Source organism: Colius striatus, chromosome Z (genome assembly GCF_028858725.1).
Source record: "Colius striatus isolate bColStr4 chromosome Z, bColStr4.1.hap1, whole genome shotgun sequence".
Classification (NCBI taxonomy): Eukaryota; Metazoa; Chordata; class Aves; order Coliiformes; family Coliidae; genus Colius; species Colius striatus.
Genome location: NC_084790.1, coordinates 52813540 through 52828267, shown reverse-complemented (window position 1 = coordinate 52828267; position 14728 = coordinate 52813540). Strand labels below are relative to the sequence as shown.

At 37.4% G+C, this 14728-nt stretch overlaps 1 protein-coding gene across 4 annotated transcripts in view; it reads right to left on the bottom strand.

Moving 5' to 3' along the window:
• SMARCA2 (SWI/SNF related, matrix associated, actin dependent regulator of chromatin, subfamily a, member 2) overlaps positions 1-14728 on the bottom strand; it is a 117533-nt gene that overhangs the window by 60854 nt on the left and 41951 nt on the right. For all 4 annotated transcript variants that reach the window (XM_062019527.1, XM_062019523.1, XM_062019524.1 and 1 more), the window contains 10 exons: positions 13907-14080; positions 13510-13683; positions 10448-10618; positions 8484-8537; positions 6957-7087; positions 6664-6724; positions 5361-5461; positions 4935-5082; positions 2081-2244; positions 606-672 (listed from right to left, as the gene is read on the bottom strand). In XM_062019527.1, the coding sequence (XP_061875511.1) occupies positions 606-672; positions 2081-2244; positions 4935-5082; positions 5361-5461; positions 6664-6724; positions 6957-7087; positions 8484-8537; positions 10448-10618; positions 13510-13683; positions 13907-14080 (1245 nt within the window). The remainder of the gene's footprint in view (positions 1-605; positions 673-2080; positions 2245-4934; positions 5083-5360; positions 5462-6663; positions 6725-6956; positions 7088-8483; positions 8538-10447; positions 10619-13509; positions 13684-13906; positions 14081-14728) is intronic.

Sequence of the window (14728 nt, the reverse complement as noted above, 5' to 3'; positions counted from 1 at the left end):
CAGCCTGTGCCACTGCTCCGTCATTCTCACAGTGAAATAGTTTTTTCTTATATTTAAGTGGAACTTTTTGTGTTCCAGTTTCATCCCATTTCCCCTTGTCCTGTTGCTAGCTACAATAGAAAAAGGGATGTCCCAACCTCCTGACACCCACCATTTAGATATTTGTAAATGTTAATAAGATCTCCCCTCAGTCTCCTCTTCTCCAGACTAAACAGCCCCAGTTCCTGCAGCCTTTCCTTGCATGAAATATGTTCCAGTCCCCCGATCATCTTGGTGGCCCTGCGCTGGACTCTCTCCATTTCCTGACCATACCACTACTACAGTTGCCAAACAGCATTCAGCTATGTATAAAATGTGAAGTAATTGTCATTTATGTTACTCTCATCACAAGCCTTGCAGTGTGATAATTAACAATTTTATTCTGCATTTCACCATTTGAAAGTGATTACAGTTTATTATGGACTTCTTTCTATGACGAATTCTCACTGCTTAGTACTTGATACACATGATAAAACTTCATTAGTAAACAGTTTAGAAACGCACACAGAGGCATGGGTCTATTCTCATTCCTTCAATTCTGTTATCATATAAAAAGCAAATCAAACCTTGTAAGATATCTTCACCACAGAAGGAGCCCATTTGTCGAATTCATATGTCCAATTGGATAAAGTCCTATCATAGAGATTATAAAGAAAAAGGAATGTATTTCATCATTTGCACATCAAACCTTATAAATGTTTCGAGGTGTCTGTCAACTTTCCAATACACTCCATGCAACCAATCCCCATAATTAACAGTATACTTTTAAAAATGCACTTATATACTGTAATGAAATAGAAGCATCTCTGAGAGGGGAGTAAACAGAAAAAAGTGTGAAACCCTCATTCAGGTCATACACGGGAGCTTCCCTGACATATATTCAGAGTAATATTTTATGCACATTTTGTATTTTGGAGCAAATTAAGGATAAAAAAAGATAACCCTAAACAACAACAACAAAAGATATTTGTAAGTTTCTTTTTACTACTTATAAGAGGTTCTTGATGCTATATTTGAAAAGTTCCAAGTTCCGCTTTTTGCATAATGCTTCAAGAGGTTGATAGTAGAACTCATCTGTGTTCTACTTGAGTAGAACTACTCATAGTGTTACTCAACCCTGCTATGCAGGTCCATTTTTGCACTGCTTCCCCTGTTTGATCACAACAAATAAGTTTTTACAGCTATGCTTATTTCTATCATGATACAGCAGCAAAAATAACCTTGAGGTTTTTTGATTGCTTAATTCATTTTAATTACTGGACTTGTGATGGCAGCAGTACTAGCCATGAGGAAAAGGCAGGGAAATGTGTCTTTCAAAACACACACGAGGAAGAAATTTCATTCTTTTCTGCTAGAAACATAAGAAAAATAATTTCTGAGTACTTAAAAGAAATCAGACTTATGTTTACAGTCCTTTTGTGAAATCTGACATTAACAACACTCTCCTTTAATTTTTACTTTGTTTTACTTTATATATCTCATCCCAGCCATTTCGTTTTACACTAGATCTCAGTATTTCCATTCAAACAATTAGGCACAGCTGTATTATTTATGTTAGTCTACCAGCTGCTACTGCTTCACAGCCAGAAGACAGGATACCTCAAAAGAAATCAAAAGACAGATCATAAAAACAGTTTATCCCAATTCTATATCATACTTGCACACTCAGCACAATTTGAGAACAAATTAATGAAAATATCAGAGAACTTTTGTAGATCAATTAATTCATTTACATACAAAAAGTAAACAAAAAAACCCCTCAATATCCCACATCAGTTTTACAAAGCCTGACATTTTTTAATTGAAGCACAGCACTTCAAATCACTAAAACTCACACTTCACCTTTGGAGAAAGGAAAATGTGTTAAAAGAAATGTATAAAATGAGCAGCACCTTGGAAAGCTAAGGAAAAGCAAAAGGGGGCAGCACAATAAACAATCATAATTTGGACATAATTTGTTATTGCAAGAAAAATGAGTGTGTGTTCTGAATAAACCAACCTACAATGCAATTAGAGTAGCAGAAAGAGGTCCTTTACTTACGAAAGTGGAACAATGATGAGATAGGGGCCGTTGAGTCTTTTGTGCTCCATCAGGTAAGTGATGAGTGCAATAGTCTGTATTGTCTTTCCCAGTCCCATTTCATCCGCTAAAATTCCATTTAGATTGTTATTATAGAGTGAAACCATCCATTCCAGTCCCTGGAGCTGAAATGAAGCATAGTAGTTTCAGCTATTTAAAATCCACATGAATAATTAACACCATTAGAGAATCAAGGTTCTGATGTCCCTGCCTACTTCCATGTTTGATTTCCTTTACTAACATTATAGGCACAGGGATCCTTGGCTATCTTCACATCTTACTCTCCCCCAAAAGAACCCCAAACAAGATAAATTTCTAGTAACAGATATACAGAAACCATCACTCCCGTTTAGTAGAGCCCATTGTACAAAGTTGTATTTCATACATGAGGGTTTTTTTTGTACTGCATAGAAAGCAACACAGGTATTCACAGGTAAGGCTGATAAATGCTTAACATGACAAGAGTTTGTTCTTCAATTTCAACACTGTCAAATATTAAACTTTCTCTGCATATTTCATGCTATTTCCTTGTGTCATTAAAATCTTTCAAAACCAAACCCATCATACATGTGCAAACCATGTAAGCCTCACATTTGCGAACCAAAAGGGTATGCTAAAGCTCTGGTAGCACAAGTCTGGTAGCACTGAGACATCTGGAAGGGCTAAGGATTCACAACAGAATTCAAATTCATATGATGGAGTTTTGCTATGAAAAAGTAGTATCGTGGGATTATTCAGTTTGGAATGGACCTTGGGCAGTCTCTAGTTCAATTCCCTGTTCTTAGAAGGTCAGGCCTCGGGGCTATGTTGCTCAAGGCTATATATGGTCAGCAACTGAAAATCTCCTAGTTTGAACATCTCTTCAGCCTCTGACCCATAGCACCACTGTCCTCTTCTGTACACCCAGTCTGATCCCTCTTTTTTCAGCTTTGTCATAGTTTTGTGTAGAGCCGTTTCTGGTAATAGGGAAAGGGCTGTGAAGATGGCTCCCGTAAGAAGTTGCTTAAAACTCTCCCCAGCTCTGAGCGAGACCCACTGCTGGGGCTGAGCCTCTTATGTGCCTCCATGATAATTTTTTAAGAAGCTGGAAGAAGAAGGTTTTTCCTGTTCCTTCTTTTCTAGCTGCTGGTGGTGCAAGGAGTTGGAAGAGAGAGAGAGAAGAAACCATGTGAACCCCAACGTCAGTGAGGGAAGTGAGGAGGAGGTGTGCTAGAGCAGAGACTGCCCTGCATCCTGTGGAGAGGACTGGTGAAGTAGAGATTTGTTTGCACTTCATTAAAGACCTCACATAAGCGCAGTGACTATGCCCAGAGGAAGCCATGTCCCATATGAGGGACCCTGTATCGGCAGAGGCTGCCACTGCTGGGAAGAACCCACACCAGAGAAGTTCGTTAAGGACTGTGTTCCGGGAGAGGGACCCTGTATCAGTGCTGTGGAAGAATGCAAGGAGTCATCCTCATCTGAGAAGAGAGAAGTGGCAGAGCCCATCTGTAGGAGATTGACCACATCCCCCAATCCCTGCCCCCACCAGGCCATTGAGTGGGGAGGAGGTAGACATATCAGGAGCAATGAGCTGGGCCTGGGAAGAAAGGAGGGCTGGAGGAGGGAGATCTTTAAGTGTTGGTTCTACTTTTCTCATCATTCTGCTCTGTTTTTTCTTTTTGTCTGTTCTGTTTCTTGTAGGTAGTAGAATAAACTGTTCTTACTTTATTCTCTTTATTCTCTAAGTTGAGTAGTGGAGTCTGTTTTTCACAGAACCATAACTGACAGTTAGCCCTTCCTGCCCTTGTCTCAATCCACAACATCCTTTGTTACCTTTTTTCCCTCCCATCTTGCTGGGTCCTCCTCCATCCTAAGTAGGGTGGAGGTAGATGGAGGGCAGTGAGAAAGAGACTGTTGTGCTTCATTGCTGGCTGGGCAAATCATTGTTTCATTTTTCTACCATGTCCCATAGCGAGAAGCCCAATATAAAAATACTAAAATACTTTGGAACGAGAAAGCAGCTGAACTCTTGATTTAAATAAACTACTGTATAACGTGACAGTGCAGAGCAGCATCAGAAGCAGGTACTGTTATAGTAATTCTTTGCACACTTAGGAAACAGTCTTCCTCCTACCTCTCCCCAAGTAGAAATAGATATATATCTTTACAACATGTTGCCAAGTTATTACAGTTATTTAATGTGGATTTAGAAATAATGTTCTGACTGTAGAAAAAACTGCAGGTTCTTGGAACTTGCTAGAAAGGTGTATAATAGCAGAAGTATTGAAAACATTACTAAGGGCATTTTCAATCATATATGAATCTAGTTTATGGCAGAATACAGAAGTTCCTAGTTACTAAATCCACTAAATGTCCGTAAAGATTACAAGGCATCATAGTAAAGTTTTGGTGGTTTTTTTGCCAAATTTTATCTATTGCTGCACTGAAATATTAGGATCTTAACTGAAAATAACACTCTAAACTTTTAAATATTGGAAGCAAAAAAATACTGTTAACCCAACACAAATGAAAACAATAAGCAGAAGTGAAATTCCAGGTCAAAATTCCAGAGGAAAACCAAAATATTATTGGCCTTCAATTAAAAAAAAGTTATAGGTATATACAGCAATGTGCTATTATTAGTCAAGTAATATGTATGAAACGTTATCTGTGATAGGTAACGGTCATTACTTCATCCATGTAATCCAAATTCTAACCTTCTAAAGATCCTGCCCTTCTTAACAAACTTTCAGTTTGCCACTTGAAATATCACATTGAAATGTTGAGCATAATTCCAAGTTTTAAGAATTTTAATGTTTTAATTGTTTCTCACCTGATAATGTTTTAGTGTCCCATTAATAAGAAGAGAAGACTGCTTTTCCACCCTTTCTGTGATTGCGTGAGCTACAGTGTAGTAAGACTGAGATCCTCTAGCACTATATTGCATGCTGTACTCATCATCCACATCTTGTTTGGCTGTCCTGGAAAGCAGAATAAGAACTGAAGTGAATTCCTTAAAATAAATAGGTTTTCTGACCACAGCTCACATATGAGAACTGATAAAACAGTGCAAATTCCCAACTGTGGCAAGTACACCAAAGGGTGCAAACTACTTTAATAAACAGTGTACAATACCAAATTATCATGTTCCTTCTCCTGTAGATGTTCATACAGAGAAGCAACCAGAGGTTACTGTTGAGCAATGTCACTTCAAGACATCAAAATTCCAAACAAAAAACAGTACTTAAAGAATACTCACTCAATGATTTGCTTTGCATCTTTCTCAGAAACTTCCTCACTGTTAGGATCCAGGAGTATCTTCTCATCTGTTTCTAACCTGCTTGATTCTTCTTCATCATCCTACAGAACACAAAAGTATAACAGAGGTGTTGGAAAGTACAACACCTTCCTCAGTCACACTTGCAACTGGCATTCACATATGGGTAGATTCCATTGGTCAATGCTTTATGGCAGAAAGCCGAATCACAAAGTTCAACTTTCACCTATTCAGCAACAGAATTGCACTGTAGCATAACAAGAGTATAATTTTTGACATACATTAACCAACAGGAAGCCATGTTACTTTGAAATAAGTAGTATTTCCCCTTTAACAATCTTACTTTTAAAAGCCTTACTCTCTACTGCATTCTTGATAATGATTCCAATAACCTATATATGTTTATATAATATTCCAGGTGTGTGATAATTTAATAAGGCTTATACAACTGCCAAGAACTGTTTTTTCTAGTTTCCTAACTTTTAAAAACAGACCATATTTTTACTCTTTTTAAAATAATGTAATTTGTCTTCCGACTACTTACAATCTCACTAATGAAGCTGAATAAAACTGCTCAGAGTTATGCAAGCATACTGTAAAATGATTTTCACTGCTTTACAACACACAGCTGCTAAAGAGTCTGTTCTAAAAATGTGAACAAAATCTGAGTACATCTCTTTTAAAATTCCTCCCAGATTCTGACAGGTATCAGGCCCTTCCTCCTACCTTAATACTGAGAGTCTTGCAGAATCATACTAGCAGTAGTTAGTCCTTCAAAGGCATGCACTGTAATATCACATATTCCAGACAGTTTCAGTGGTCATTTGGTCTAGTATTATAAAGAGTGCTAGACTTAGGAGATCTCAATTGAAATAACTGTGTTATTCAGAATCACCAATAAAGCCTCCAATGCATAAACACTAAAGATGTCGCTCAGCACTAAGACACAATACAGTCTTTTCTAAGATATATTTTAAAATAGAAACCTGATTACATTCTGTGGTTCATGATTACTAGTCAGAACCAAGTATTTACTTTTCCTAATCCAGTATTTATTAATCCTAATCCAGTTAGGCATTTACAATATATATATACAGTGCAACTCCTGTGAGCTGAAAAGAATTACAAAAAGAGTTACTTTTCGTGTTTGTTTTATTCTTCATACTCCTACACACTTTCTATCACTTTCTGTTCCTTCATTATGAAAAAGAGGAAAATATTGCACAGAGCAAGTACTTGGCTTTTACTGTATTGTCATAGTATTTTCTTCTTTTAAGATACATACCTCCTCCTCATATTCAGAGCCACTTTCGTCTTCACTGTCTGACCTGGGAGCAACTTCATAGCTGTGCAAAGATGACAGAAAGATTATGAATTACAGATAACAGGAAGAGGGATTAGGTTCAATACATCTCTTAATCAGTTTACACATAATAAATTAAAGAAAATGGAATGGAGTTACATGAAAGTGCATGCAAAGCAACAAAAAAGAAAAAAAACGAAGAGCAGTGAAGAGAAGCACAAGAAAAATACCAATGCAGGTTGAAAAAGCAGCTTACTTGTATGTTAACTACTTACCCAGGATTCATTTCCAGCCAAGCGTCCAGCTGACTTGCTTTTGGCGCTTCTGGTCCAAGAAGAACTTTGCCTGTTTCAGTGTGAGTGACTTTGACTGGAAGATCACTCATTTGACTGCTCTCATCTATTGGCTAAAAATTCAAATGAATTTTTACATTATAAGGCAACCGAATTTGATGCTTGTCATACACATTAAAAAGCACTAATCGCACCTTCAAAATTCTGCTCTGATCATGCAGTGAACACCTTCCCACTTGGCTATCAAGTAAACATTGAGTCACAACATTTCTGTGAGTCACATATTCTATCTGACATCCAGAAATATATTACATTATTAAAAATTAATTACCAAGAGCAGCATGGAAAACAATACACCACTGACTTCTGTGAAGCAAGACACAAAATATGCTGTAAACCTATTATTTATACCAGTAGGTATTTGTAACAAAAAAATGTAAGATTAATTTTATGGCCCTTTCTCTTATATGGAGAAACAAGGATGTAACAATTTAGCTAGCTTTTTAAGTAAGGAAAGCCTATTTCAAAGATTCACTGTCTTGACTTCTTCAATTAAATTGATAAAGCATCTGCAGTAACAAAGTCTTTAATTTATTGTTATGAACAAACCAAATCAGAATAGTAAAATTACTTTTTCTGTTATTTGCCTGATTTAATCACACATTATCTGCTTTTAAAATTTTTTATCTTCTACCTTGTCTTCTATTACAGAATCTTTTCCTATCATATATAAACATGAAAAAATAATTCTGAACAGTTATAAATACACTGACACTGTATAAAAATTACCCCATTTCCATAAATACTGGTTACAGCAATGTTATGTGCTTTTTCCTAGTGCAACCATAAGATTTTGCTGCAACTCTTTAGCTACATCAACAAAAACATCACTTGCAAGTACAAAAAAAGATCAAATCTAAAGCAAAAAAATTCTCAAGTCTATATATAAAAAATAATGGACCAGAAAAATGACATTAGCAGAAAAGCTCTTAATGAGATAGCACACGCTCTGCTGCTGAATTAAAAAATTATATAGAAAATCTACTCATTTCCATTTGCTTCTGAGGAAGAAAGAACTCTCATATGTCTTAAGCCATCCTAATACTATAGCCTGTTGTGTATCCAAAAGGTAATTAAATGTAACGTCAGCTATGTGTTTTACAAAAATAAGAAGTTAGAATACATTGTGTTCACAACTGCACTTTATAAGGTAAATTACATCTACATAAAGACTGCAAAAAAAACAATAACTTGTAAGTCTATAAAAAAGTTGAGAGAGATTCTTCAGTATACACAGTGGTAAGATGTTAATTTATTTTTCTTTTAGTTCTCAACTTTCTGAAGAGAAACAAACTAGCACAAACATTAATCTAGATAAGTTTTATTCCTGTTAAAAACAACAGTTCTTCTTAAGTACAGTTGTGGTCATTATTTTTTATTAAGCTATAGCAATGACAAACAGAACTATGACTGGAAACTTAAGAAATAAAACAAATGTAAAATTCATACCTCTCCATCAGGACCAAGACCAGATGACATTCCTTCTGCATTTTCTTCAGCCTTCTGCAACAAATGAAAAGTATCATGGTCAGATTACAAGTATAGACAGAATCCTTCCGATATAAGCATTCTGGATCATGAATGTTTCAATCTATTTCTGAACAGCCCGAAATGCACATAGGCAGAGTTACTACCACACATACAAACTACTTGCTTGTATGAATGGGCTACTTAAAACACCTCTAGTCACTGTAATCTGCATCTAAGAATTGCCTGGCTTATTTTATTTCCAGTCCAGACCTTGAGCTCTGTTGTTTAGAGATTTGAATCTGGCAAAAAAGTAATTTTTCTCACCATCTACTTCCTCAATGCCATTTCTAGAAGAAAATCCTAAGTTTCTTCTCTCCTTTCTCTGTAGGTATAAATCAATTAACTACAGGTGTCAGTAGATGACATTGATTAAACTGATTTGTCACAAAGGGGTAAGTATTAAAAGTGTATGACTTGGGAAAACACACAGTGCCCACTAACTTGAACCAGTGCTGGCAGCCATGCAATGCTGAATTCATCGAATATAATTAAAACAAAGGGTAATATTTGTGTGCACTCCTGTATTCTTGACAGATGAGCAAAAGGAGGAAAGAACTTAATTACAAATAAAAAAGCTGTACATGACCAAGATGGAGCAGAGATTTTTTTTCTGCTCATATTCCTTTAGGTTTAGGTTGGGATATTTATAAGCGCTGAATATTTATGAAGTGTATCTCTTTTTTTATGTCAGTGAGAGAAACTTGTGTCTTTATTGACATGGCCAGAAGACACTGTTCCTCATAAATACTTCAGCTAAACTGACACAGAAATAGAACAACTTCACAGACATGAATTGCTGAAGAAATCAGCATTTTTGCATTAGAGTAGCACGTGTAACCCACACATCATCTCATGAAGGATCACCGTTACCATGAATTCTGTACATTAAATTAGGTCTGTTCTCACTGGTAATACAGGTTCAGAACACCACTCAATTTATGTTTTAACTTTGTAGGCAGGGGATTTTTTCTATGTTACAAACATACTCTCAAAAACAAGTACAGAGGTATTGCAGAGGGACAGGAGAAAACATGGAGCACTTTTTAGGCCACTGATCTCCAAAATGAAGACTTTTCATATGCTAGTATTTATTAGTATATTTAAAGCACTGATTGTACACCATGTAAATATAATGTTTATATTTGTTATCAGTAATTAGTGGCAAACCAGGCATGGTTTGAGAATGAAAGGTATTCAGGTAAAAAATGACAAATAACTACTTAATGGTTATTTCACATACAGAACTTCTTCTTCAAAAATAGCACTATTGAATTTCTCACAGGGTAAAGTATTTCATTTTGAGAAAGGTAACGTTGAAAAGCTTCAATTAAATGTTAAAGAAAGTACAGTGAAAAATACTACTAGCAGAATACTCATTTACTGTAATAGAACTACTCAAGTTCTTACTCTCTAGTTATTTCCAGTGCTTTATGTATAGGAGATCCTACAAAATGGACTGAGTCAAGTGTAGAACGTGGAGGTGTAAAAAAGTGACCATGTATGAAACAGCTATACAAACCAGACTTTTCCTATCTTCTTCATATAATGCATTTTGGATCCACTGGATCCTTTTTGGGAACTTTTATTTTAATTTACAATTCTGGCCCAGTTTTGCCTAGAGTAAGTTTATCAGCAAATCAATGTGAACAGCTCACAGTTTTCTAATCCTGCCTCCTTCTCACCCTCTTTGGAACTAATGATAGCAAATTTCTTATGTATTTCTGCAAAGAGAGGTAAGTTCTCCCAGTGTTAAGAATTTGGCAGCGTAGATGATTTTAGATACTCTGGTATTTGTATGACAATGGGGTATCACTGCATTCATAAACACTAAAATTGGATTTGAAGAAGAAATGACCTAAAAATATCAGTTGTTAAGTACTTGCCTTCTTTCTTCTCCTTCTCTTCTTCTTCTCTTTGGCTGCTTGCGCCTGTTTATGCTCCCATACCAGGTTAGTCAAGTTAGCCACATACTCATCTGTCTGCTGCAACAGGTAGGCCAGACGCCTATCTTTCTTTTGGTCAATCAGCTTACGATAGCCTTCTTCATCTTCAGCCTAGCAATGCAACACAGACATCAGCTGTGACATAAATGCTTACAAAGAAACACCTATCAACTCCTATGCCAATAATCAGAAGTTATTTTAGTCAGGTCATTATGACCTGCACAGGGGACAAGTAGATGGGTAAAGAACTGGCTGGATGATCAGGCCCAGAGGGTCACACATTTGTGTTAATACATCATAGAATCACTGAATAATTTGGGTTACCTTAAAGATCACATAGTTTCAACCCCTCTGCCACAGGCAAGGACAACTTCCAAGTGACTGCGTTGCTCAAAGCCCTATCCAATCTGCCTTTGAATACTTCCAGGAATGAAGAATTCACAGCTTATCTGGGCAACCTGTTTCAGTGTCTCACCAATCTCACAGTACAGAACTTCTTCCTAATATCTGACCTAAATCTAACCTCTTTCAATTTAAAACCATCACCCTTCCTCCTATCATTACACTCCCCGATAAAAAGTCCCCTCTCCATCTTTCCTGTATGCCCCCTCTAAATACTGGAAAGCTGCTATAATGGCTTCCTGGAGCCTTTTCCTCTGCAGTCTAAAGCACTTCAAATTTCCCAGCCTGTCTTCACACAGGAGGTGCTTCAGATTCCTCATCATCTACATGGCTCTCCTCCACCTAGTCAAGCAGGTCCATGTCTTTCTTATGCAAAGGCCCCCAAGCTGGATGAAGCACTGCACTTGGGCTCTCACCAGAGCTAAGTAGCAGGGCAGAATCACCTCCCTCCATCTGCTGGCCACATTTTTTTGGATGCAGCGCAGGATGCAACTGGTTTTCTGGCCTACAAGAGCACACTACTGGCTCACATCCAGTTTTTCATCCACCAATAACCCTAAGCCCTTCTCTGCAGGCCTGTGGAGGGTCCTACTCTACCTGGAGACAGCAAGAAGAGGGATACCACAGGGGTCTGTCTGTCCTGAGGCATTTTAACATCTCTAGCAGTCACCCAGAGAAATGATGCAGGGGACTCTAGTCAGTTTGCAGATGACATGGAACTGGGTTGCACTTCAGAAGGACCTGAATAGGCAGAGAAGCTGTGCCATTTCTGACCTTAGAAGTTTTCAAGATGTGATTGAAAAATAGTCTTGAGCAATCTGCTTTGAACTCGATGTTGACACTATTTTGGGAAGGTGATTGGTCTATGGAGCTCCCTGTCAGACTGAGTGACTCTGGGATCCACTGACTCTTAATGATTGGAAAATCTTCAGCGGTTTTACATGGTAAGGGAGGGGTGAGGACAACACTTAAAATCATTCTAAACAGATTACTGTGGTCCAAAATAGAGATGCTTGGGAAGTCTCCTACAGAGATGAGTCTTCAAAGGCATAAAGTGTAGGCAGCCAACCTCCAGAGAAATAATAAGGGAGCTGGATGCAAACTTGTGTTTACTCTTCTTTCTAGTATGAATACAAATATTTTCTTTTAGTGTTAGAAGATTTTATTTTGGGAATATTATCTATATTTTCTACTCTGGTGTTATTTCATCTTTGATACAAGTCACTATCAGAGACAGCAGTCACCAGAGAGGCTGTATCTCTCCTTCATTCTGCCAGCTTCTGCAATGGCACTGCTTAAGTGCAATGTTAGGAGTATGACATATCAGGAAATACCCTTATTTTCATGTGATGTGAAGAATCACTACAGCATTTGAGCATGTCAGAAAAATACAAGGAAAGCATTAGAGTTACTTTTGTCAATTTTGACTAAACCAATAAATAAAGGAAGTATTTAACACCTTATGAAAATCAAACATGAGTAAGAAATATTTTTAAAGACAATCACTTTAAAAGACAGCACTCTAGGAGAAAATAAAAAATCTCTTGCCATTCTGAAGAGACACCAGAACTGCAGAAAGCTGGCAAGAATAGCTGTAATGTTCAAATTCAGCTTGTAAAATTGCTTATAAAATTCAGTTGTAATGTTCAAGAACTACTACTATAAAGGTCATCAGAACTACGACACTCAAAACCTAAGTTTTTAGAATTTAAAAATTATTATTATTTATTAATATTATTATTGACAACAGAGTCATTGTAATCTAGCCAAGGTACTTCCTTTATACACTCAAGCTTGTCTTCATAGTATCATTTAAAATCACCATGAATGCCCATTCTGGAATGTGATATATACTAGTATTAATGAGTTGTGACACAAACCCTGTTTCTAAACATAGTGGTTATGCTAAGTTTTCACACTGGAAGAAAAAAACTTACCAAAAAATTTTAAAAAGAATCACAGAATCTTAAGGGTTGGAAGAGACTTCAAAAGATCATCCAGTCCAACCTCCCCTGCAACAGCAGGACATCCTACATTAGGTCACAAAGGAACTCGTTTGGTGGGTTTGAATGTCTCCAGAGAAGGAGACTCCACAATCCATCTGGGCGGCCTGTTCCAGTGCTCCAGCACCCTCACAGTCAAGAAATTCTTCCTTGTGTTTTCTTTGGAACCTCTTATGTTCCAGCTTGTACCCATTGCCCCTTGTCTTATCACTGACCATCACTGAGAACAGTTTGGCTTCATCCTCCTGACATCTGGCCTTTATGTATTTGTAAACATTGAGGTCAATCCTCAATTTCCACTTTTCCAAGCTCAAGAGCCCCAGTTCCCTCAGCCTTTCATAAGGTGGATGCTCCCTCCATCATCTTTGTGGCCAGAAGTAGCTATAGTTTAAAATGAGAAGTGTCATTTTCACTAGTATCATCAGAAATATACATCATCAAACTGCAGCAGTTTTAGACTTACACTTCTTGCACTACAGGACCTTTATTCTGCAAAGGAAATACATGAGTGTGGCTGAGATTGCATATGAAACATTAAAAGGATACAGTTAGGAATTTTAGCTAAAAAAACCCCACATTTCTTCCTTTGCTCCTTACCATTAGTCTCCTCATTCTTTCTTTCTCAATTCTCTCAGTTTCCTTTTTCTGCTCACGCTCTGTGTTGGCATGCCAAGTTGCTACAGCTTTAGAAAGCTTCTGAATTTTTCCAGCAACTGACCGGTGGTACTCTTTAAAATCTTTAGCATGCTGTAATATGCTATTCAGGTATTCCTAGAAAGAGAAACAAGTTAGTCCATACTCTTGGACAATGCAAGAGATTTGAAATCAGGAATAAAGAAGTTATCTTATCATTTTGCAATTGCTTATCATGTGACTTGAAGGTTTTTTAACTTTAGAAATTCCAAACATAAATAAAACATGTAACAGGGAAAACCTGCACAGCAAAACAATGTGCATTTCTGTCATGGGGCAAACAGCTAATATGTTACAATACCTGATGCTTCTGTCTACGCTTTCTCTCCTGCTCTATCTTCTGCTGTTTCTCAAGTTTTTCTGTCATTCGTGCTTCTCTCAAAGTTTGGCGCTTGCTTCGTTTGTAGGCTTTGGAGTTCAGTGCTGTCTCCAGTGTTGTGTCACGGCGCATGCACGCCACTACCTCTTGTCTCAGCTACCAGGTGGAAAAAAGGAAATGCTTTTTTTAAAAAAACATACATTTTTAACACACAGAGGAACACCCTCAAACACTGGTATGACAGTAAAACAGTAACAGTCCAGAGATGCCCACTCTCTTCTTCCTTTTCAATTACAGTTCTGAGAAGATCCAGCATCTTGCAGTAGCTATATCTGTCCCCTTCAACAAATCTTATGTCTCCAAACCATGGCCAAGGTGTTAATTACTCTTAACCATCATTTCTTCCTTCTTTACAAGATGCTACAAATGACTGTCCTGCTGCAATGAAGGGGCTGGTCAAGATGTTACACCATTAAAGTAGAATAGGAAAGAATAACATAGATAACATACTTTCTAGAGCTGGACCTTAACATAGCTGACAACTCATTTCATTGCCAGCTGCACAGGACACAGTACAGAGAGATAAATGGTAAGTTTTGGAACAGTATTGCCATAGTTGTAGCAGTACAGCAGAAGAGCCTGCTGCTTCCCATCTGACCTCTAACAAAAATTCATTACAAAGGACTGCCAAGGGTAGAGGGAAGGAAGACTTGGACAACATGGTACAACTCCTGCCAAGGCTTCTGTCAGGAAGCATTTTTGCTTGACCTGCCAAGTAACATCTTTGTTCTTCCAAACTAGCTG